Source organism: Lissotriton vulgaris, chromosome 10 (genome assembly GCF_964263255.1).
Source record: "Lissotriton vulgaris chromosome 10, aLisVul1.2, whole genome shotgun sequence".
Taxonomy (NCBI): domain Eukaryota; kingdom Metazoa; phylum Chordata; class Amphibia; order Caudata; family Salamandridae; genus Lissotriton; species Lissotriton vulgaris.
In genome coordinates this window covers 1099837770-1099863339 of record NC_141698.1, presented here as the reverse complement: position 1 = coordinate 1099863339, position 25570 = coordinate 1099837770, and the positions used below count along the sequence as shown (strand labels likewise).

Sequence of the window (25570 nt, the reverse complement as noted above, 5' to 3'; positions counted from 1 at the left end):
AATATGCTCTTTAAACTACATGGCAGACCTCAGCCTGTGACAGTTACAGCAGCAGCGGTATTGTGTCTGTTAAGATGCCAAGAAGTATTAACAATTCTTGCTTACTTATTGGAAGGTCGCCCAAGACCACATGAAGTTCCTACAGAATTCATAGTGGAATGTGTGCGCATTTCTTTGTGTGAAAACTTTTTTCAGTATGAAAAAAAAATTCTATCAACAACTCAATGGAGTTGCTATGGGTGCTATCTATGCCCCGGACATCGCCAATATTTATGTGTCCCATTTTGAAGTCCAGTATATCTTCGATATATCCAACCCCTTCTTCAACAATATCCGGAGGTGGTTGCGATATATCAATGATGTTTTCATGGTGTGGCATGGCACTGAATCAGAGTTACAGGTTTTTCATGGATGGTTGAATACTAGAAATGAACATCTTAAATTCACCCTTGACCATGGTAACCGGCAGATGAACTTTCTGGACATCACTATTAAGAATGATATCTCGAATCGCCTTTATACAAGTCTTTATACTAAACCCACCTCCAGAAATACTCTGTAGAACTACCAGAGTCACCATCCTCAAGCTCTCAAGGATGGGTTACCCTTTGGGCAATTTCTGCGCTTGCGCAGAAATTGTACTCTGAAAACAGATTATTTCTGTGAAGCCAAAATACTAAAAAAAAAACTAAAGGCGAGGGGTTATCCAGCCAAGCTTTTTAAAAAAAAAATCAATGAAAAGAGCTTGGTACAACCATCGAGAAGCTCTCTTGACAGTTAAAGACCGCCCAAAAAAAGAAAATCTCATTTGTGTATCAACCTTTGGAACACACACAAATGCGGTGATGAAAATTGTGCTTAGACAATGGAAGCTTCTGACATCTACACCTGAGTTTGTGCAGAAGCCACTATTTGCATTTAAAAGAGGGACTAATGCACAAGTTACTACTTGTGTAACTATATATCTGTAAGAGACATTAGTTAGTGATAGATTCCTTACCTTAGAATATCCCCAGGCGTCAGACTGGATCAGGAAATGTTTGCGTAGCAGTACCCTTGCGCGTCGGTAGGCGTCGCCTGCGGCTCCGCGTCAGTCATCGGCGTGGTGGGCGCCGTGATGACGTCGGAGTACTACATCTAGTCTCCATCCCGGAGACAGCTCCACAATGCACATATCTACACACATCTGTCACTCTACAGCTAGTCTCCATCCCAAAGGCAGCTCCACAATGTAGCGGATCTTCATACATCATAATCGCTCTATAGCTGGTATCTCCATCCCAGACACAGCACCACAATGCAGCGGGTATACACATCACAATCACTCTATAGCTGGTATCTCCATCCCAGACACAGCACCACAATGCAGCGGGTCTACACACATCACAATCACTCTACAGCTAGTCTCCATCCCGGAGACAGCTCCACAATGCAGCGGATCTACACACATCACAATTACTCTACAGCTAGTCTCCATCCCAGACAGCTCCACAATGCAGCAAATCTACGCACATCACGATCACTCTACAGCTAGTCTCCATCCCAGACACAGCTCTACAATGCAGCGGATCTACACACTTCACAATCACTCTACATCTAGTCTCCGGCCCAAAGGAAGCTCCACAATGCAGCAGATCTACACACATCACAATCGCTCTACATCTACTCTCCATTCCAGACACAGCTCCACAATGCAGCAGATCTACACACATCACAATCGCTCTATAGCAGGTATCTCCATCCCAGACACAGCACCACAATGCAGCGGGTCAACACACATCACAATCACTCTACAGCTAGTCTCCATCCCAGACAGCTCCACAATGCAGCGGATCTACACACATTACAATCACTCTACATCTAGTCTCCATCCCGGAGACAGCTCCACAATGCAGCGGATCTACACACATCACAATCACTCTACAGCTAGTCTCCATCCCAGACAGCTCCACAATGCAGCAAATCTACGCACATCACGATCACTCTACAGCTAGTCTCCATCCCAGACACAGCTCTACAATGCAGCGGATCTACACACATCACGATTACTCTACAGCTAGTCTCAATCCCAGACACAGCTCTACAATGCAGCGGATCTACACACATCACAATCACTCTACAGCTAGTCTCCATCCCAGACACAGCACCACAATGCAGCGGATCTACACACATCACAATCACTCTACAGCTAGTCTCCATCCCGGAGACAGCTCCACAATGCAGCAGATCTACACACATCACAATCGCTCTATATCTAGTCTCCATCCCAGACACAGCACCACAATGCAGCGGGTCTACACACATCACAATAGCTCTACATCTACTCTCCATCCCAGACAGCTCCACAATGCAGCAAATCTACATACATCACAATCACTCTACAGCTAGTTTCCATCCCAGACAGCTCCACAATGCAGCAAATCTACACACATCACAATCGCTCTACATCTACTCTCCATTCCAGACACAGCACTACAATGCAGCGGGTCTACACACATCACAATCACTCTATATCTAGTCTCCATCCCGGACACAGCTCCACAATGCAGCGGGTATACACACATCACAATCGCTCTACATCTAGTCTCCATCCCAGAGACAGCCCCACAATGCAGCGGATCTACACACATCACAATCACTCTATAGCTGGTATCTCCATCCCAGACACAGGACCACAATGCAGCAGGTCTACACACATCACAATCACTCTACAGCTAGTCTCCATCCCGGAGACAGCTCCACAATGCAGCGGATCTACACACATCACAATAGCTCTACATCTACTCTCCATCCCGGAGACAGCTCCACAATGCAGCGGATCTACACACATCACAATCACTCTACAGCTAGTCTCCATCCCAGACAGCTCCACAATACAGCAAATCTACACACATCACAATCGCTCTACATCTACTCTCAATTCCAGACACAGCTCCACAATGCAGCAGATCTACACACATCACAATCGCTCTATAGCTGGTATCTCCATCCCAGACACAGCACTACAATGCAGCGGGACTACACACATCACAATCACTCTACAGCTAGTCTCCATCCCGGAGACAGCTCCACAATGCAGGGATCTGCACACATCACAATCACTCTACATCTAGTCTCCATCCCAGACAGCTCCACAATGCAGGGATCTACACACATCACAATCACTCTACATCTAGTCTCCATCCCAGACAGCTCCACAATGCAGGGATCTACACACATCACAATCACTCTACATCTAGTCTCCAAACTGGACACAGCACCACAATGCAGCGGATCTACACACATCTGTCACTCTACAGCTAGTCTCCATCCCAGACAGCTCCACAATGCAGGGATCTACACACATCACAATCACTCTACATCTAGTCTCCATCCCAGACAGCTCCACAATGCAGGGATCTACACACATCACAATCACTCTACATCTAGTCTCCAAACTGGACACAGCACCACAATGCAGCGGATCTACACACATCACAATCACTCTACAGCTAGTCTCCATTCCGGAGACAGCTCCACAATGCAGCGGATCTACACACATCACAATCGCTCTACAGCTAGTCTCCATCCCGGACACAGCTCCACAATGCAGCGGATCTACACACATCACAATCACTCTACAGCTAGTCTCCATCCCAGACAGCTCCACAATGCAGCAAATCTACGCACATCACTATCACTCTACAGCTAGTCTCCATCCCAGACACAGCTCTACAATACAGCGGATCTACACACATCACGATTACTCTACAGCTAGTCTCCATCCCAGACACAGCTCTACAATGCAGCGGATCTACACACATCACAATCACTCTACAGCTAGTCTCCATCCCAGACACAGCACCACAATGCAGCAGATCTACACACATCACAATCGCTCTACATCTACTCCCCATTCCAGACACAGCACTACAATGCAGCGGGTCTACACACATCACAATCACTCTATATCTAGTCTCCATCCCGGACACAGCTCCACAATGCAGCGGGTATACACACATCACAATCGCTCTACATCTAGTCTCCATCCCAGAGACAGCCCCACAATGCAGCGGATCTACACACATCACAATCACTCTATAGCTGGTATCTCCATCCCAGACACAGGACCACAATGCAGCGGGTCTACACACATCACAATCACTCTACAGCTAGTCTCCATCCCGGAGACAGCTCCACAATGCAGCGGATCTACACACATCACAATAGCTCTACAGCTAGTCTCCATCCCAGACAGCTCCACAATACAGCAAATCTACACACATCACAATCGCTCTACATCTACTCTCCATTCCAGACACAGCTCCACAATGCAGCAGATCTACACACATCACAATCGCTCTATAGCTGGTATCTCCATCCCAGACACAGCACTACAATGCAGCGGGTCTACACACATCACAATCACTCTACAGCTAGTCTCCATCCCGGAGACAGCTCCACAATGCAGCGGATCTACACACATCACAATCGCTCTACATCTACTCTCCATTCCAGACACAGCTCCACAATGCAGCAGATCTACACACATCACAATCACTCTACAGCTAGTCTCCATCCCAGACAGCTCCACAATGCAGCAAATCTACACACATCACAATCACTCTACAGCTAGTCTCCATCCCAGACAGCTCCACAATGCAGCAAATCTACACACATCACAATCACTCTACATCTACTCTCCATTCCAGACACAGCACCACAATGCAGCAAATCTACACACATCACAATCACTCTACAGCTAGTCTCCATCCCGGAGACAGCTCCACAATGCAGCGGATCTACACACATCACAATAGCTCTACATCTACTCTCCATCCCGGAGACAGCTCCACAATGCAGCGGATCTACACACATCACAATCACTCTACAGCTAGTCTCCATCCCAGACAGCTCCACAATACAGCAAATCTACACACATCACAATCGCTCTACATCTACTCTCCATTCCAGACACAGCTCCACAATGCAGCAGATCTACACACATCACAATCGCTCTATAGCTGGTATTTCCATCCCAGACACAGCACTACAATGCAGCGGGTCTACACACATCACAATCACTCTACAGCTAGTCTCCATCCCGGAGACAGCTCCACAATGCAGGGATCTGCACACATCACAATCACTCTACATCTAGTCTCCATCCCGGAGACAGCTCCCCAATGTAGCGGATCTACACACATCATGATCACTCTACATCTAGTCTCCATCCCAGAGACAGCTCCACAATGCAGCGGATCTACACACATCTGTCACTCTACAGCTAGTCTCCATCCCGGACACAGCTCCACAATGCAGCGGATCTATACACATCACAATCACTCTACAGCTAGTCTCCACCCCAAACACGGCTCCACAATGCAGCGGATCTACACACATCACAATCGCTCTACATCTAGACTCCATCCCAGAAACAGCTCCACAATGCACATATCTACACGCATCTGTCACTCTACAGCTAGTCTCCATCCCGGAGACAGCTCCCCAATGTAGCGGATCTACACACATCATGATCACTCTACATCTAGTCTCCATCCCAGAGACAGCACCACAATGCAGCAAATCTACACACATCAGTCACTCTACATCCAGTCTCCATCCCGGAGACAGCCTCGCAATGCAGCGGGTCTACACACATCACAATCACTCTACATCTAGTCTCCAGCGGGTCTGCACACATCACAATCACTCTACATCTAGTCTCCAGCGGGTCTGAACACATCACAATCACTCTACATCCAGTCTCCATTCCGGAGACAGCTCCACAATGCAGCGGATCTACACACATCTGTCACTCTACAGCTAGTCTCCATCCCAAAGGCAGCTCCACAATGCAGCGGATCTACACACATCACAATCGCTCTACATCTAGTCTCCATCCCAGAGACAGCCCCACAATGCAGCGGGTTTACACACATCACAATCACTCTACAGCTAGTCTCCATCCCGGAGACAGCTCCACAATGCAGCGGATCTACACACATCACAATCACTCTACAGCTAGTCTCCATCCTGGACACAGCACCACAATGCAGCGGATCTACACACATCACGATCACTCTACAGCTAGTCTCCATCCCGGAGACAGCTCCACAAGCAGCGGATCTACACACATCATTATCACTCTACATCTAGTCTCCATCCCGGAGACAGCACCACAATGCAGCAAATCTACACACATCAGTCACTCTACATCCAGACTCCATCCCGGAGACAGCCTCGCAATGCAGCGGGTCTACACACATCACAATCACTCTACATCTAGTCTCCAGCTGGTCTGCACACATCACAATCACTCTACATCTAGTCTCCAGCCCAAACACAGCTCCACAATGCAGAAAATCTACACAGCTCAAAACAACTCTACATCTAGTCTTCATCCCAGAGACAGCCACACAATGCAGCAAATCTACATACACCACAATCACTCTACATCTAGTCTCTATCCCGAAAAACAGCACCATAATGCAGTGGTGCTACACACATCACAATCGCTCTACAGCTAGTCTCCATCCCAGACACAACCCCACAATGCAGCGGGTCTACACACGTCACAATCACTCTACATCTAGTCTCCATCCCGAGACAGCCCCACAATGCAGCGGATCTACACACATCATGATTACTCTACAGCTAGTCTCCATCCCGGACACAGCTCCACAATGCAGCGGATCTACACACATTACAATCACTCTATAGCTAGAATCTCCATCCCAGAGGGAGTGCACAGTGTGATAGGAGGAAATGCATCAGAGTCACTCTCCATTTAGCCTCTCAATCCCAGTGGAAGTGCACAATGTGGTACAACTAAATGCGTCACATTTACTCTCCGTCTAGAGTCTGCCCGAGACAGTGCCACAATGTGGTATCACTCTCCACCGAGACTCTCTATCCCAGTGACGTGAACAATGCAGTCGGTCTGCACACACACACCTTCCACCTTGATCCTACCTGTCCGCGACAGCGCACAGCGGGGTAAGGCTACACACAGCAGTCACTCTCCACCTCCATCCTCACTGTCGGAGACAGCGCACAGAGCGGTAGGTCGATACACAGCACAGTCACTCTCCATCCTCCCTTTCGGGGACAGCGCACAGTGCGGTAGGTCGATACACAGCACAGTCACTCTCCTCCTCGAGCCTCCCTATTGGCGACAGCGCACAGTGAGGTAGGCCTACGCACAGCACAGTCACTCTCTCTCCACCTCAAGCCTCCATGTCTGCGACAGCGCACAATGCGGCACGTCTGCATATATGGCAGTCACTCTCCCCCTCAACCCTCCTTGTCGGAGACATCCCACAGTGCTGTAGGCCTACACACATCACAGTCACTCTCCACCTCCACCCACCCTGTCACAACAGCGCACCGCAGAGTAAGCCTACACACAGCAGTCACTCTCCACATCCAGCCTCCCTGTCGCGACAGTGCACAATGCGGTAGGTCCAGAGACATCAGTCACTCTCCGCCTCCACCCTCCCTTTCACAACAGCGCAGTGGGCCAACAGACAGGACAGTCACTCTCCACCGCCAGCCTCCCTGTCGCGACAGCGCAGTTGCCTACACACAGCACAGTCACTCTCCTCACCAGCCTCCCTGTCGCGATAGCGAAGTAGGCCTAAACACAGAACAGTAACTCTCCACACCAGCCACCCTGTCGCAATAGCGCAGTAGGCCTAAACACAGAACAATAACTCTCTACGCCAGCCTCCCTGTCGCGATAGCGCAGTAGGCCTAAACACAGAACAGTAACTTTCCACACCAGCCTCCCTGTCACGACAGCGCAGTTGCCTACACATAGCACAGTCACTCTCCACCGCCAGTCTCCCTGTTGCGACAGCGGAGTAAGCCTACACACAGCACAGTCACTCTCCACCGCCAGCCTCCCTGTCGCAACAGCGCAGTTGCCTACACACAGCACAGTCACTCTCCTCGCCAGCCTCCCTGTCGCGATAGCGAAGTAGGCCTAAACACAGAACAGTAACTCTCCACGCCAGCCACCCTGTTGCAATAGCGCAGTAGGCCTAAACACAGAACAATAACTCTCTACGCCAGCCTCCCTGTCGCGATAGCGCAGTAGGCCTAAACACAGAACAGTAACTTTCCACGCCAGCCTCCCTGTCGCGATAGAGCACAGAGCAGTAGGCCTACACACAGCACAGTCGATCCCGCAGTGAACCCGCATTTCGCACTGAGACGAAGGCATAGCAGTCAAAACAAAAAGACCAAAAGAACTTCTCTCTTCTCAACAGCCTGTAGGCTCACAGAATTGAAGGAGGCCTTTTATCTGCTGCCTTCATTTAGCTCACCGAGCAGTCTTTATTAAAGCGGAGGCGCCAGGCAGTCAAAGTTCATTAATACCATTTATATAATCTGTGCCGATTCAATTAACTCAGCAAGACACGCTGAGACATGATAACGGTCTCATTAATTCAATAAAACCCCATAACTATTAACAATATGCTCCATGTTAAACGGGGTGTCACCTACTGCAAAATAATAGCTTTAACAGCTTGGGATGAGACTTAACTTGGGCTTTTTGTTAATGTTATCCGGCTAAATATTCATTGCTTATGCGACAAGGTGTTATTTCTCTGCGAGGCATGTAGGAGGCGCAGAGCCAGCAGGGGGGAACAGCGCCTTTTTATGTCGGAGTCACAGCAGCTAATAGTGCTCTGCACTCAGCACATGAAGAGACTTTTGATTAAGTAAATAGGGCCAAGATGGCACTGCTCGTCAGCCTGAGCACGGAGGGTGCGGGGAGCAGGTCAGAACCAGGGGCACCAGTGCAGGGAGGGTGCGGGGAGCAGGTCAGAACCAGGGGCACCAGTGCAGGGAGGGTGCGGGGAGCAGGTCAGAACCAGGGGCACCAGTGCACGGAGGGTGCAGTGACCGGCATCATGGAAATGTGGTCACATGAAGTACCGAGATGAACAAGTTACTTATCTTCAGTAACGATGTATCGTTAAGAGACATATATTAGTTATGGATTCCTTACCTTAGAATTACCCCAGACTGGATCCGGAGAATTTATGTTCAGCAGTACCCCTGCGCGTCGGACTGTGGCGTGGGTCGACTCCGCGTTTGTTGTTGCCGTCATGATCGCTGGAATGACGTCACAGTGTATACTTAGACGCCGCCCGACATCAGTTCTTTACACAACATTCCATGCCAGAAGCGCAGAGCCATGCAAGAGACTGACCACTGGTGCACAAAACTATGGCCCTGAAAGGAAGTCCCTTACCCTAGAAGTCAGTTCACATAACGGGGAGGATGGGTGGGGCGGTAAGAAATCCATAACTAATTTCGGTCTCCTACAGATATATATCGTTAACAAAGGTAAGTAACTTGTTCATTAGCTATGGATTCCTTACCGTAGAATAGATACCCCAGCAATACCAACCCCGGAGGTGGGTCTGTGAACTTAGTTTACACCAGCAAGTCCTGGAGAACTGAACGGCCAAAGAAGCCGTCTCTCCGTACTTGACTTTCCAGGCATTAATGTTTGGTGAACATGTGCAATGAAGCCCACATGGCTGCCTAGCAGATGTCCGAAAGGGAACTTCACATCCCAACGCAGTAGTGGCTGCTGTCGTCCTGGTGGAATGGGCGAGTAGCCCTACGGGAGGTTTCTTTTTCGCTAAAGAATAACAAATTTTGATGCAAAGAACGCCCCATCGAGAGATGATCCACTTTTACACTGCCCAACCTCTTTTGGCGGCCACATAGCCAACAAACAGCTGATCATCCACCTGCAATTGTTTTGTGCGATCCAGATAGAATGAAAGTGCACATTTTTGATCCAGATGGTGGAGCCTCTCCTCTTTAGAAGGATGCGTGGGCGGAAAGAAGGTGGGCAAAGTGATGGTCTGTCCTATGTGGAAAGAGGTAACCACTTTGGGAAGAAAAGAAGGTTGAGTTCGAAGGACAACCTTGTCCGGATGAACAGCCAGGAAAGGAGGTTTGGAAGAAAGTCCCTGAAGCTCACTCACCCTGCGAGCAGAGGTGATGGCAATCAAAAAGGCAGTTTTGAATGTCAAAAGTCTGAGAGGACAGTTATGTAGCGGCTCGAAAGGAGCTCACATAAGGTAAGTCAGAACAAGATTCAAATCCCACTGTGGCATTACGAAAGGAATTGAAGGAACAAGTGAGTAATGCCCTTAAGGAAACGATTTACAATAGGGGATTGAAAAGAGAAGGTCGATCAGGCAGCCGAAGGAAGGCCGAAATGGCCGAAGGATAGCCTTTTAGAGTGCCCAGAGCAGAGTCCTGCTGGGCCAAAGAAACAATGAAGAGGAGAACCTCTGAAAGAGGGGCAGAAAGGGGATCCTTTTTTTGTGGCATGGTGACATTGCTGTGCACCATGCCACACATTTCTTCCATCTACAGGCGTATACCGTGTTCGTGGAGGGACACCTGGCTGCCAAGATTACGTTACAGACTTCGGGAAGAAGATCGAAAGCTGTCAACTGTTGCCGCTCAATCTCCACGCAAGGAGGTGGAGGTTGGACAGATTCGGGTGGAGGACCGTCCCCTGCAGCTGTGACAGAAGATCTTCTCGAACAGGCAGTTTGATCGGAGGATTGATGGTCATGTTCAAGAGCTCAGGATACCAGGCTCTTCGTGCCCAGTACGGAGCCACAAGAATGACTTGGGCCCGGTTGCGCGTGATCTTCTTCAGCAATCTGGGAAGAAGTGGTATAGGCAGAAAGGCGTATAGTAGACCACAACTCCACTCGCAACGAAAAGCATCGCCTAGCGAGTGCCACCTTTGAAATTCCAATGTGCAGAACTGCGGACATTACGAGTTCTCTTCGGTGGAGAATAGATCTAACCAAGGCTCTCCCCACTGCTGAAAGAGACCTTGCACCACCTCCGAGTGAAGACGCCATTCGAGATCCATTATGCACCGGCGGCAGAGTTCGCCCGCACTGGCGTTCAGAGAACCTGCCAGGTGCTGAACCACCAAGGTCATGTCCTGACATTCCAGCCACATCCAAAGGCGAAGAGCCTCTTGACAAAGCGTCCACGCCCCCCACGCCCTGTTTGTTGCAGTACCACATGGCGGTGGTGGTGTCCGTGAACACCTGCACAACTCTTCCCAAGACAGAGGGAAGGAATGTCTTCAGTGCAAGACGGATCGCTCGAAGCTCCAGAAGGTTGATGTGGAGTCCGGACTCCGCCAGAGCCCAGAGGCCTCTGATCTCCGCTTCCCCCATGTGGCCGCCCCACCCCAGAAGTGATGCACCTGTCACCACTGTGACCTCTGGTTGAGGAAGTGAGAGGGATCTGCTGTTGACCCAATCCTGGTTCGTGAGCCACCACTGCAACTGGTGTGCAGTGTCCTCCAAGATCTGGATGCAATCGGAAAGATTCCCCTGATGCTGTGCCCACTGGAACTTCAGGTCCCACTGCAGAGCACACATATGCCACCTGGCATAGTCCACCAGCAGGATGCAGAAGGCCATGAGGCCCAGCAGCCTCAGTCATTCTGACCAAAACCCTGGATAGAGGCTGAAAGATCAGAATCACAGCCCGGATATCCCAGACTCGCTGCTCAGGAGGATAGGCCCGAAACTGCTCTGTGTCTAGAACTGCCCCGATGAAAAGGAGCTTCTGAGAGGGAATCAGGTGTGACTTCGGCACGTTGATAGTGAACCCCAGCAAATGCAGGAGATCGGCTGTAGTCTGGAGGTGGGGGATGACTGCCTGGTGCGAGCTTGCCTTCAACAGCCAGTTGTCGAGATAGGGGAAGACTGGAACCTCTGATCTGCACAGATGAGCTGCGCCCACCGCCATCACTTTCATAAACACCCGAGGGGAGCTGGTAAGGCCAGAGGGGAGCACAGTGAACTGAAAATGCTTGAGGCCTACCGTGAACCGTAGGTAACGCCGGTGGGCAGGCAGATAGGCGTCCTGCACGTCCAACGCTACCATCCAGTCTCCAGGGTCGAGGGCAGACAGGACCTGAGCCAGTGTCAACATTTTGAACTTCTCCTTTCGAAGGAAGCGGTTGACGTCCTCGAGATCCAAGATAGGATGCAGGCCTTTGTCCTTCTTGGGTACCAGGAAGTAGTGGGAATAACAACCATGACCTACTTCTGGCACAGGAACACGCTCGATGGCTCCCTTGGCCAAGTGAGCCATATCTTCCTGACGGAGAAGGGCCAAGTGATCCTCCGACATGCAATGGGATTACGGTGGCATGGATGGAGGGGTAGTCTCAAAGGGGAGAGAGTAGCCCCGGTGGACTATCTGTAAAACCTAACTGTTCGACGTGACGGTTTGCTAGTGGGGGAGGAAATGGTTGATCCTGCCGCCCACTGGCAACTGGTTGACCTGAAAAGTCGGACTTGGAGGGCTTGAAGTCTGCCACAGAGGGGGTGCTGGTGGACTGGCCCACCCGCTGTCTCCCAGACCCAGAACGCTGAGTCCAATGTCCACGGCCGCACAGAGGGTGGACAGCTTGCGCAGGCCTGTTGGTCTGGGCAGAATGTGGCGGGGCACCCCTTCTGTAGTCACAAAGGGCGAGAGGTGGTAGCGAGGCCCAAGGATCTGGCCGTTGCCCTGGAATCCTTAAAGCACTTGAGTGTGTTGTCCACTTTGTCGCAAAACAAGCGACAGCCATCAAAGGGCGTGTCCAAAAGTGTTGATTGGACATCACCCGAGAAGCCAGTGGACCTCAGCCATGCGTAACGTTGCAGGGCTACCGAGGTTGAAATCGTCCTGCCTAGCGAGTTGGCGGTGGCCAGCCCACATCTATGGCGAACTTGGCTACGTCATAACCCTTCCGCAACCGCACAGGAGAGTACGGCCAGGGCCTCCTCCGGGCACTGTGGTAGCACCTGCGTGACTGGGTCCCACACAGAATGAGAGTAACGGCCCAAGAGACATGTGTTCACCAACCACAGTCCTAAGCTGGCAGAAGAGAACAACTTCTTCCCAAAATGGTCCAGCTTCTTGGATTCCCTATCAGGGGGGGGCAGTAGGGAATGCGCCCTTGTAAGACGCGGCTTGGACCAACAAACTCTCTGGGGTCGGGTGTTGGGAAGGGAAAATGAGGTCGCCCGGGCCCGGCTGTAGCGTTGGGCAATCATCCTATCCACAGAAGCCCTTGTGCTTGTCTTGGACCAAGTGCCAAGAAGGATGTCCGTGAGGGCCTCATTGAATGGCAGCAGGGGCTCAAAAGAGGCCGCTGCCCGCTGAAGCACCTCAGTCAGGAGGTTAGTCCTGACCGCCACCGTAGGAAGCTCAAGGTTCAAGGCCTCAGCCACTCTACGTAACACCACAGTGTAAGAGGCACCCTCCTCCGTAGCCACAGTAAGAGGAAAAAGCATGCCAAGGTCTGGAGAAGTGTCCAGATCACTGCGTCACCCAACTCCTTTCTCCAGTCCGGTTCTTCAAACTGGTCTGCCAGAGGGTCCACAAACCCATCCCAGTCCTCTTCTAGTAGCCACTCAGGGCGATAGGGAACACCAGGGGAGAAAAGTATCGGCCGGCGCCGGTACCGACGTCGATCGACGCCGGTCCAGCTTCATGTCCATGTCGAGTGGAAGGCTGGGGTCGACGTTGGATGGGGAACAACCTGTGTCGGAGTGGGCGGAGGATTTGGTGCCGGAGGTGTCGTAAGGTCGACCGGTGCCGATCTGCATCCAGGTATGGTCCCTGGGGGCCCTACAGCACTGGGGCCCAAGCCCTCGGCCTAGAACCCCCAGCCAAGTTTGCAGGGCCAAAAGGCACACCACTGCAGAAAGAGACCTTGTGCCACGTCTGAGTTCAGACGCCATTCGTGATCCATCATGCACCGACGGCTGAGTTTGTCCGCCCTGGCGTTCAGGGAACCTGCCAGGTGTTGAACCATCAGGGTGACGCCCTGATGTTTCAGCCATGTTCAGAGGCGCAGTGCCTCCTGACATAGGGTCCACGACCCAAACCCGCCCTGTTTGTTGCAGTACCACATGGTGGCGGTGTTGTCTGTGAACACCTGCACTACACTTCCCTGGACAGAGGGAAGGAATGCCTTCAGTGCAAGTTGGATCGCCTGCAGCTCCAGAATGTTGAAATTTAGCCAGGACTCCGCTGGAGACCAGAGGCCTCTGATCTCCGCCTCTCCCATGTGGCCTCCCCATCCCAGGAGGGACGCATCCGTCACCACTGTGTGCTCTGGTTGGGGAAGGAAGAGGGATCTGCCGCTGACCCAATTGCGGTCCGTGAGCCACCACTGCAGCTGCCTCACAGTGCCCTCCGAGATCAGGACGTGGTCGGACAGGTTGCCCTGATGCTGTGCCCACTGGAACTTCAGGTCCCACTGCAGAGCCTGCATCCGCCATCTGTCGTGATGTACCAGCAGGATGCAGAAAGCTATCAGCCACAGAAGCCGTAGGGTCAACCTGACCGAAACTCGGGATAAAGGCTGAAAGATCGGAATCAGAGCCTTAATATTCTGAATCCACTGCTTGGGAGGATAAACCCGAAACTGCGCAGAGTCCAGAACCGCTCCGATGAAGAGGAGCTTCTGAGAGGAACTCAGGTGTGACTTCGGCACGTTGATGGAGAACCCCAGCGAGTGCAGGAGGTCGGCCGTAGTCTGGAGGTGGGAGAAGACTGTCTGGTGTGAGCTCGGCTTCAACAACCAGTCGTCGAGATAGGAGAAGACTGGAACACCTAATCTGCGCAGATGAGCTGTGACCACCGCCATCACTTTCGTGAACACCCGAGGGGCACTGGTGAGGTCGAAGAGGAGCACGGTAAACTGAAAGTGCTCGTGGCCTACCGTGAACCGCAGGTAGCGCCGGTGGGCCGGCAGGACAGGAATATGGAAATAAGCGTCCTGCAAGTCCAACGTTACCATCCAGTCTCCGGGGTCTAGGGCAGCCAGAACCTGAGTAAAGTCAGCATCTTGAACTTCTCTTTCCGGAGGAAGCCGTTGACGCTCCTGAGGTCCAAGATAGGGAGCAGGCCCCCTTTGCCCTTCTTGGGAACCAGAAAGTAGTGGGAATAGCAACCACATCCTACTTCTGGCCCAGGAACGTGCTCGATGGTCCCCTTGGCCAAGAGGGCCGTAACTTCATCCTGCAGAAGTTACAAGTGATCCCCTGACATGCGGTGGCATGGCTGGAGGGGTCGCCTCGAAGGGGAGGCAATAGCCCCTTCGGACAATTTGCAGCACCCACTTGTCCGAAGTGATGGAACGTCAGAGGTGATGGAGAACACTGCCTCCCACTGGCGTGGAATGGGCCTGAAAGCTCGGACTAGGTAGGCTTTGAGACGGATGCTGCGGGAGCGGATGTGGACTGACGTGCTCTATGACCCCCTGCTCCGCCGCGGCGGATTCCACGTCCGCGTTAAGGTTGGTTCTGCGGCCTGTGGCTGGACGAACGTGAGAGGGCACCCCTTCCGTGGCCAAGAAAGGGACGAAAAGCAGAAGTCTGCTGGCTCAGGCCCGAAAGGCCTAAGAACTTGGCTGTAGCCCTGGAGTCCTTCAAATGCTCAAGCGCGTTATCTGCTTTGTCGCCAAAGCGGCGACTGTCATCAAAGGGCATATCCATGAGTGTGTTCCGGACATTCCCTGAAAAATTGGCGGACCTCAGCCAGGCGTGGCGACGAATCGCCACCGTCGTTAAAATCGCCCTGCCCAGCGAGTCCGTGGTGTCAAGTCGACATCGGATGGAATACTGTGCTGCGTCCCGCCCCTCAGCAAGAGCCTGGGCGAGCGGTGTCTGGGCCTCCTCCAGCACTGGGGCAGCACGTCCGCCACCGTATCCCACAAAGAGTGGGCGTAACGGCCCAAAAGGCATGCAGTGTTGATGGACCGCAATCCTAGGCTAACCGAGGAGAACAGTTTCTTGCCAAACTGATCTAGCCTTTTGGATTCCCGATCCGGGGGAGTGGTCGGGAATGCGTCTGGACGTGGAGGCCTATATCACCAGACTCTCGGGGTGGGGTGTACGGACAGAAAGCAAGGGTCGCCGAGCCAGGCGGTGGCGTCGGGCCACGTTCTGATCCACAGGGGGCACTGTGGAGGGCTTGGACAAGTGCCCATCAGAACACCCGTGAGGGACTCAAACGCAGCAAAGGCTCCGAAGAGCATACTGGCGGTTGAAGCCCCTCGGTGAGGAGATTAGTCCTCACAGCAGGGAGCTCAAGAGACAGGGCCTTGGCTGCCCTGCGCAACACCACCGCATAAGTAGCCCCCTCCTCCGTAGCCACGGAGGCAGGAGAGAGAAAACCACTGTCAGGTGACGTGTCTAGCCCACTGGCAACCCCCAGCTCATCTGCCCAGTCCTGACTTTACTGGCACTATTGTGCTAGAGGGTCCTCAGACCCCTCCCAGTCCTCCCCTTCATCCGTGTCTATAAAGGACAGAGCAGGGTCATAGGTGAAGGGCTAACCCACCGACGCCAGAGACAGTGCAGAGTGGCGCCGTTCCAATGCCGTATACGGCTAAGGGGCTGAAACCAGGGACGGCGTCGTCCGAGGACAGCGCCGGGAGCGGAAACGTGGGGGTCGGCGCCAGCGGAGGAGTTGTACGGTCAACTGGCGTTGACCGGGATCCAGGGCTGGAACCCACGGGGGCCTGCGGCATCGGGTCCGAAGTCGTCGACAGCGCTGGGGCCAAAGTTGGTGGCACGCTAGGACCCCCAGTCTGTCCTGCGGGGCCCAAAGGCGCGCCAGCAGTCCTAGACTGGCGGAAAGAGAGACCTCATGGCCACAAGGAAGTCTCGAATCTCGCCCAGAGTAACGTAAATCCAGGGACCGGAGGGTGTGGGACCGGATGCGAATCCTGGGGCTCCGGCGGAGCCGCGTGGGTGGTGCCACCCGAACCCTCGGCCGAGTATCGCGACCGGCGAGGGTAGTCAGAAGAGCGATCTCGCCTCTTCAAATTATTCTTGCCATGCCTCGACTTATCCGAGTGCGAGGACTTGGATCCTGACGAACAGCGATGACTTCGGCTCCACGGCCGGCCCCTCGACTTCCTCCTCGAGCGGCGCTGAGCCGACTCCTGGATCTAGAGGAGCTTTCGACATCAAGGCCCGGCAGTCAGGGCACGATTTGTCGTCGTGGTCGGCCCCTAAGTAGTAGAGACACCAGCGGTGGGGGTCGGTAACCGACATCAGTCGGTGACAGGCATCACACGGCTTGAAACCGGGCATCCCACCGGGAAGTCGACAAAAAAAAGATAGACAAATAGTCAAAAAGTTAGTCAAAAAATGACTAAGGGTACGCCCTTCCCGGATCTGCGTTTGCTGGCGCGGAAAAAAGAACTGACGTCAGCGCACGAGGGCGGAGTTTAAGTACTCCAGCGACGTCATCCTGGCGATGCCGACGACAGAGGCGGAGCCGCAGACAACATCTACTGACGCCCAGGGGTACTGCGGTCGAAAACTTTCCGGATCCAGTCTGACTCGTGGGGGTAATTCTAAGGTAAGGAATCTAACACTAACATGTTTCTTTCAGATTCGGCAGAACAAGAGCGTGTGAGCATCTTGCAGTGTCTACTAAAGAGGTACAGCTGTTTGAGGCCACTGAAGAGGTGGCCAGGGCCCCTCACACTGAAGTCTGCCTTGTCTTGAGAGGGGCCTCAGGATTGGCTACTCAAGGCACCAATAGAACCTGGGATTGGTGAGAACGTGGGGCTAGAGGGCGGGCATGATAGCATCTGATGTGCTCAGTGAGTCTGAGAAGGCTCTGCTTCACTGGCTTCTACTACGCACTTCTAGACCAGAGGGCAGAGGATGACTTCTCCGCTCTTCTAGGTAGGAGACAGTATAGAGATTTTCAAATCGTGATGGGACTGTACAATGAACTTCTCTTTTCTCTTGGGTGTGCAACAACTGCCACCAATCTCCTCAGGCCATAGCTTGTTAGCCTCAAAGTAATTTCAACTACTCTCCCTGGTTTAAGGGGCGTGTAATGCTTCCCCTGTGAGTCGAGGGTAGGGGAAAGTGAAATAGCTTGTAGTATTTTCTACTGAGTGGTCAACAGTGACCTCTACTCTCCTACAACTTAGAGAGTAAGATGTCACACGCTGCAAGGGTGAGAGTGAGATGGCTTCCAATGTAAGAAACAACAGGAACTCGCAGGCAACAGGGCAGAGTGTGAGGAGCTCGGCAGGTGCACAGGCACTGCAAGGGGGAGAGTATGATGGCTTCCAATGGAAGAAACCACAGGAACTCGCAGGCACCAGGGCAGAGAGGTTGAGGAGCTCAGCAGGTGCACAGGCGCTGCAAGGGGGAGAGTAAGATGGCTTCAAATAGAAGAAACAACAGGAAATCGCGAACACCAGGGCAATGTGTGAGGAGCTCGGCAGGTGCACAGGCGCTGCAAGGGGGAGAGTAGGATGGCTTCCAATGGAAGAAACGACAGGAACTCGTTGGCACCCCGGCGGAGTGTGAGGAGCTCGGCAGGTGCACAGGCGCTGCAAGGTAGAGAGTAACATGGCTTCAAATGGAAGAAGTGACAGGAATTCGCTGGCACCAGTGCAGGGAAGGTGAAGAGCTAGGCATTTGCACAGGCACTGCAAGGTGGAGAATAACATGGCTTCCAACGGAAGAAGTGACAGGAACTCGTGGGCACCAGGGCAGAGTGTGAGGAGCTTGGCAGGTGCACAGGCGCTGCAAGCGGGAGAGTAAGATGGCTTCCAATGGAAGAAGTGACAGGAACGCGCAGGCATCAGAGCAGAGTGTGAGGAGCTCAGCAGGTGCACAGGCGTTGCAAGGGGGAAGGCAAGATGGCTTCCAATGGAAGTTGTGAAAGGAACTCGTGGGCACCAGTGCAGAGGGTGAGGAGCTCAGGAGGTGCACAGGCGCTGCAAGGGGGAGACTAAGATGGCTTCCAATGGAAGAAACCACATGAACCTGCGGGCAGCAGAGGAGAGTGTGAGGAGCTCGACAGGTGCACAGGCGCTGCAAGGGGGAGAGTAAGATGGCTTCCAATGGAAGAAACAACAGGTACTCGAGGGCACAAGTGCAGAGTGAGGAGCTCGGCAGGTGCACAGGCGCTGCAAGGGGGAGAGTAAGATGGCTTCCGATGGAAGAAGTGACAAGAACTCGTGGGCACCAGTGCAGAGGGTGAGGAGCTCGGCAGGTGCACAGGCACTGCAAGAGGAAGTAAGATGGCTTCCAATGGAAGACACCACAGGAACTCATGGTCACCAGGGCAGAGTGTGAGGAGCTCGGCAGGTGCACAGGCGCTGCAAGGGAGAGAGTATGATGGCTTCCAAAGGAAGAAGTGACAGGAACTCATGGTCACCAGGGCAGAGGGTGAGGAGCTCAGCAGGTGCACAGGCGCTGCAAGGGGGAGACTAAGATGACTTCGAATGGAAGAAGTGACAGGAACTCGCAGGCACCAGCGCAGAGAGTGTGAGGAGGTCGGCAGGTGCACAGGCGCTGCAAGGGAGAGAGTACAATGGCTTCCAATGGAAGAAGTGACAGGATCTCGCAGGCACCAGTGCAGAGAGGGTGAGGAGCTCTGCAGGTGCACAGGCCCTGCAAGGGGGAGAGTAAGATGGCTTCCAATGGAAGACACCACAGGAACTCATGGTTACCAGAGAGGAGGGTGAGGAGCTCAGCAGGTGCACAGGCGCTGCAAGGGGGAGAGAAAGATGGCTTCCAATCGAAGAAGTAACAGGAACTCATGGGCAGAAGAGGAGAGTGTGAGGAGCTCGACAGGTGCACAGACGCTGCAAGGGGGAGAGTAATATGGCTTCCAATAGAAGAAACCACAGGAACGCGCAGGCACCAGAGCAGAGTGTGAGGAGCTCGGCAGGTGCTCAGGCGCTGCAAGGGAGAGAGTACGATGGCTTCCAATCGAAGTAGTAACAGGAACTCATGGGCAGAAGAGGAGAGTGTGAGGAGCTCGACAGGTGCCGACGCTGCAAGGATGTAGAGTAATATGGCTTCCAATAGAAGAAACCACAGGAACGCGCAGGCACCAGAGCAGAGTGTGAGGAGCTCGGCAGGTGCTCAGGCCATGCAAGGGAGAGAGTACGATGGCTTCCAATGGAAGAAGTGACAGGATCTCACAGGCACCAGTGCAGAGGGAGAGGAGCTTGGCAGGTGCACAGGCGCTGCAAGGGAGAGAGTACGATGGTTTCCAATGGAAGAAGTGACAGGATCTCACAGGCACCAGTGCAGAGGGAGAGGAGCTCGGCAGGTGCACAGGCGCTGCAAGGGAGAGAGTACGATTGCTTCCAATGGAAGAAGTGACAGGATCTCGCAGGCACCAGTGCACAGGGAGAGGAGCTCGGCAGGTGCACAGGCGCTGCAAGGGAGAGAGTACGATGGCTTCCAATGGAAGAAGTGACAGGATCTCACAGGCACCAGTGCAGAGGGAGAGGAGCTCGGCAGGTGCGCAGGCGCTGCAAGGGAGAGAGTACGATGGCTTCCAATGGAAGAAGTGACAGGATCTCGCAGGCACCAGTGCAGAGGGTGAGGAGCTCGGGAGGTGCACAGGCGCTGCAAGAGGGAGAGTAAGATGGCTTCCAATGGAAGAAACGACAGGAACTCGTTGGCACCCCGGCGGAGAGTGAGGAGCTCGGCAGGTGCACAGGCGCTGCAAGGTAGAGAGTAACATGGCTTCAAATGGAAAAAGTGACAGGAATTCGCTGGCACCAGTGCAGGGAAGGTGAAGAGCTAGGCAGGTGCACAGGCACTGCAAGGTGGAGAATAACATGGCTTCCAACGGAAGAAGTGACAGGAACTCGTGGGCACCAGGGCAGAGTGTGAGGAGCTTGGCAGGTGCACAGGCGCTGCAAGCGGGAGAGTAAGAAGGCTTCCAATGGAAGAAGTGACAGGAACGCGCAGGCACCAGAGCAGAGTGTGAGGAGCTCAGCAGGTGCACAGGCGTTGCAAGGGGGAAGGCAAGATGGCTTCCAATGGAAGTTGTGAAAGGAACTCGTGGGCACCAGTGCAGAGGGTGAGGAGCTCGGGAGGTGCACAGGCGCTGCAAGAGGGAGAGTAAGATGGCTTCCCATGGAAGAAGTGACAGGAACTCCTGGTCACCAGGGCAGAGTGTGAGGAGCTCGGCAGGTGCACAGACGTTGCAAGGGGGAGAGTAAGATGGCTTCCAATGGAAGAAGTGACAGGAACTCGCGGGCACCAGTGCAGAGAGGGTGAGGAGCTCGGCAGGTGCACAGGCGCTGCAAGGGGGAGAGTAAGATGGCTTCCAATGGAAGAAACCACAGGAACTTGTGGGCACCAGGGCAGAGTGTGAGGAGCTCGGCAGGTGCTCAGGCGCTGCAAGGGAGAGAGTACGATGGCTTCCAATCGAAGTAGTAACAGGAACTCATGGGCAGAAGAGGAGAGTGTGAGGAGCTCGACAGGTGCCGACGCTGCAAGGGGGAGAGTAATATGGCTTCCAATAGAAGAAACCACAGGAACGCGCAGGCACCAGAGCAGAGTGTGAGGAGCTCGGCAGGTGCTCAGGCGCTGCAAGGGAGAGAGTACGATGGCTTCCAATGGAAGAAGTGACAGGATCTCACAGGCACCAGTGCAGAGGGAGAGGAGCTCGGCAGGTGCACAGGCGCTGCAAGGGAGAGAGTACGATGGTTTCCAATGGAAGAAGTGACAGGATCTCACAGGCACCAGTACAGAGGGAGAGGAGCTCGGCAGGTGCACAGGCGCTGCAAGGGAGAGAGTACGATTGCTTCCAATGGAAGAAGTGACAGGATCTCGCAGGCACCAGTGCAGAGGGAGAGGAGCTCGGCAGGTGCACAGGCGCTGCAAGGGAGAGAGTACGATGGCTTCCAATGGAAGAAGTGACAGGATCTCACAGGCACCAGTGCAGAGGGAGAGGAGCTCGGCAGATGCGCAGGCGCTGCAAGGGAGAGAGTACGATGGCTTCCAATGGAAGAAGTGACAGGATCTCGCAGGCACCAGTGCAGAGGGTGAGGAGCTCGGGAGGTGCACAGGCGCTGTAAGAGGGAGAGTAAGATGGCTTCCCATGGAAGAAGTGACAGGAACTCATGGTCACCAGGGCAGAGTGTGAGGAGCTCGGCAGGTGCACAGACGTTGCAAGGGGGAGAGTAAGATGGCTTCCAATGGAAGAAGTGACAGGAACTCGCGGGCACCAGTGCAGAGAGGGTGAGGAGCTCGGCAGGTGCACAGGCGCTGCAAGGGGGAGAGTAAGATGGCTTCCAATGGAAGAAACCACAGGAACTTGTGGGCACCAGGGCAGAGTGTGAGGAGCTCGGCAAGTGCACAGGCACTGCAAGGGTGAAAGGAAGATGGCTTCCAAAGGAAGAAGTGCCAGGAACTCGCTGGCACCAATGCAGAGAGGGTGAGGAGCTTGGCAGGTGCAAAGGCGCTGCAAGGGGGAGAGTAAGATGGTTTCCAATGGAATAAGTGACAGGAACTCGTGGGCACCAGGACAGAGTGTGAGGAGCTCTGCAGGTGCACAGGCGCTGCAAGCGGGAGAGTAAGATGGCTTCCAATGGAAGAAGTGACAGGAACTCATGATCACCAGTGATTCAGAAAAGGGGTGGTGATGAACAGAGTGTCTGAATTAAGCAGACCACTCTTACCCAGTCCAAAGATCAGGGCTTGATCCATCACCGTTTTTTAGCTCACTGCACCATCCCAGCTCAGAACTTGGCTATATGCAAATTAGTCTGACCCTGGCCCTGTGCATCATGGGAACAGGGCAGACCAAACTACCAAGCCAATTCTTATACTGGGAAGGAAACAAGCTACAGAGGACCGGTTTCTGGCATTTCAGCCGTCTTCGGCCCGGCTTGCTTGAATCCTGATGGTGCAATGAGCTAGGGACTCACATCTGAGTATACCCTTCCACGCTTATGGTGGACAAAAATGATTCAGAAAAGGGGTGGTGATGAACAGAGTGTCTGAATTAAGCAGACCACTCTTACCCAGTCCAAAGATCAGGGCTTGATCCATCACCGTTTTTTAGCTCACTGCACCATCCCAGCTCAGAACTTGGCTATATGCAAATTAGTCTGACCCTGGCCCAGTGCATCATGGGAACAGGGCAGACCAAACTACCAAGCCAATTCTTATACTGGGAAGGAAACAAGCTACCGAGGACCGGTTTCTGGCATTTCAGCCGTCTTCGGCCCGGCTTGCTTGAATCCTGATGGTGCAATGAGCTAGGGACTCACATCTGAGTATACCCTTCCACGCTTATGGTGGACAAAAATGATTCAGAAAAGGGGTGGTGATGAACTGAGTGTCTGAATTAAGCAGACCACTCTTACCCAGTCCAAAGATCAGGGCTTGATCCATCACCGTTTTTTAGCTCACTGCACCATCCCAGCTCAGAACTTGGCTATATGCAAATTAGTCTGACCCTGGCCCAGTGCATCATGGCAACAGGGCAGACCAAACTACCAAGCCAATTCTTATTCTGGGAAGGAAACAAGCTACCGAGGACCGGTTTCTGGCATTTCAGCCGTCTTCGGCCCGGCTTGCTTGAATCCTGATTGTGCAATGAGCTAGGGACTCACGTCTGAGTATACCCTTCCACGCTTATGGTGGACAAAAATGATTCAGAAAAGGGGTGGTGATGATCACCAGGGCAGAGTGTGAGGAGCTCGGCAGGTGCGCAGACGTTGCAAGGGGGAGAGTAAGATGGCTTCCAATGGAAGACACCACAGGAACTCATGGTCACCAGAGAGGAGGGTGGGGAGCTCGGCAGGTGCACAGGCGCTGCAAGGGGGAGAGTAAGATGGCTTCCAATGGAAGACACCACAGGAACTCATGGTCACCAGAGAGGAGGGTGAGGAGCTCAGCAGGTGCACAGGCGCTGCAAGTAGGAGAGTAAAATGACTTCCAATGGAAGAAGTGACAGGAACTCGCTGGCACCAGTGCAGAGTGTGAGGAGCTCGGCAGTTGCACAGGCGCTGCAAGCGGGAGAGTAAGATGGCTTCCAATGGAAGAAGTGACAGGAACTCATGATCACCAGGGCAGAGTGTGAGGAGCTCCGCAGGTGCACAGACGTTGCAAGGGGGAGAGTAAGATGGCTTCCAATGGAAGACACCACAGGAACTCATGGTCACCAGAGAGGAGGATGAGGAGCTCAGCAGGTGCACAGGAGCTGCAAGCGGGAGAGTAAGATGGCTTCCAATGGAAGAAACGACAGGAACCTGCAGGCACCAGGGCAGAGTGTGAGGAGCTCAGGAGGTGCACAGGCGCTGCAAGGGGGAGAGTAAGATGGCTTCCAATGGAAGAAGTGACAGGAACTCGTGGGCACCAGAGAGGAGGGTGAGGAGCTCGGCAGGTGCACAGGCGCTGCAAGGGGGAGAGTAAGATGGCTTCCAATGAAAGAAGTGACAGGAACTCGCTGGCACCAGTGCAGAGGGTGAGGAGCTCGGCAGGTGCACAGGCGCTGCAAGGGGGAGAGTAAGATGGCTTCCAATGGAAGAAGTGATAGGAACTCGCAGGCACCAGTGCAGAGGGCGAGGAGCTCGGGAGGTGCACAGGTGCTGCAAGGGGGAGAGTAAGATGGCTTCCAATGGAAGAAGTGACAGGAACTCGCAGGCACCAGTGCAGAGGGTGAGGAGCTCAGGAGGTGCACAGGCGCTGCAAGGGGGAGAGTAAGATGGCTTCCAATGGAAGACACCACAGGAACTCATGGTCACCAGAGAGGAGGGTGAGGAGCTCAGCAGGTGCACAGGCGCTGCAAGGGGGAGAGTAAGATGGTTTCCAATGGAAGAAGTGACAGGAACTCGCGGGCACCAGTGCAGAGGGTGAGGAGCTCGGGAGGTGCACAGGTGCTGCAAGGGGGAGAGTAAGATGGCTTCCAATGGAAGAAGTGATAGGAACTCGTGGGCACCAGTGCAGAGGGTGAGGAGCTCGGAAGGTGCACAGGCGCTGCAAGGGGGAGACTAAGATGGCTTCCAATGGAAGAAACGACATGGACTCGTGGGCACCAGGGCAGAGGGTGAGGAGGTCGGCAGGTGCACAGGCGCTGCCAGGAGTTCAGTGTGAAGTGCTTGGGGGAGACGTCTGAGGATCTTCGAAGACATTAGTGTTTCACATCAAAGCCCAGGAGTGAAAAGAGTTTCTGTATTGACATGGACTGGACTGGTGTCCCTACCTGCAGCGTCATGTAGGCAAGGAGGATGTGCTGCAGAACAACCTCGATTTCAGGTGAGAAGACGGTAGGAGAATGTACAGCCTATAAACCCCCCCACCCCCTTTGAGCCCCCCCCCCCTCTTCACACACCGCCCCTGCATGCTTCACCGCGCCCCGCGCCCCAGACTCGAGGCGATCTTGAAGGCGGTTATGCTAATTCTCACAATGTATAAAAGATGATATCGCTAAATGTAGTCCCAGATTTAGTATTCTGCGGCACAAGGCGCTTATCTTGCAGGTGCTGCCCATCCTATTGTTTTTGGGGGGACCCCAGACACAATGCACCCCCATTATGTGCTAATCATCCCCAGGCTGCACGGAGCATCATTTGAAACAATCGGTGCCACCTGTAGCCAATCTCCTTTACCTGTTTGTAAAGTAATTGCTCGTTTTCGCGCGCAAAGCAGAAGAGGACATCTGTGAGGATGCTGCGGACGTCCTCCTGCTGGAAGAACTGCATCTCGGGAAACCTACAGGA

The 25570-nt window shown here is 53.4% G+C and overlaps 1 protein-coding gene across 3 annotated transcripts in view; it reads right to left on the bottom strand.

Moving 5' to 3' along the window:
* TBC1D5 (TBC1 domain family member 5) overlaps positions 1-25570 on the bottom strand; it is a 1888005-nt gene that overhangs the window by 725885 nt on the left and 1136550 nt on the right. For all 3 annotated transcript variants that reach the window (XM_086942181.1, XM_086942182.1, XM_086942183.1), the window contains one exon: positions 25460-25562. In XM_086942181.1, coding sequence (XP_086798307.1) covers positions 25460-25562 — 103 coding nt within the window. The remainder of the gene's footprint in view (positions 1-25459; positions 25563-25570) is intronic.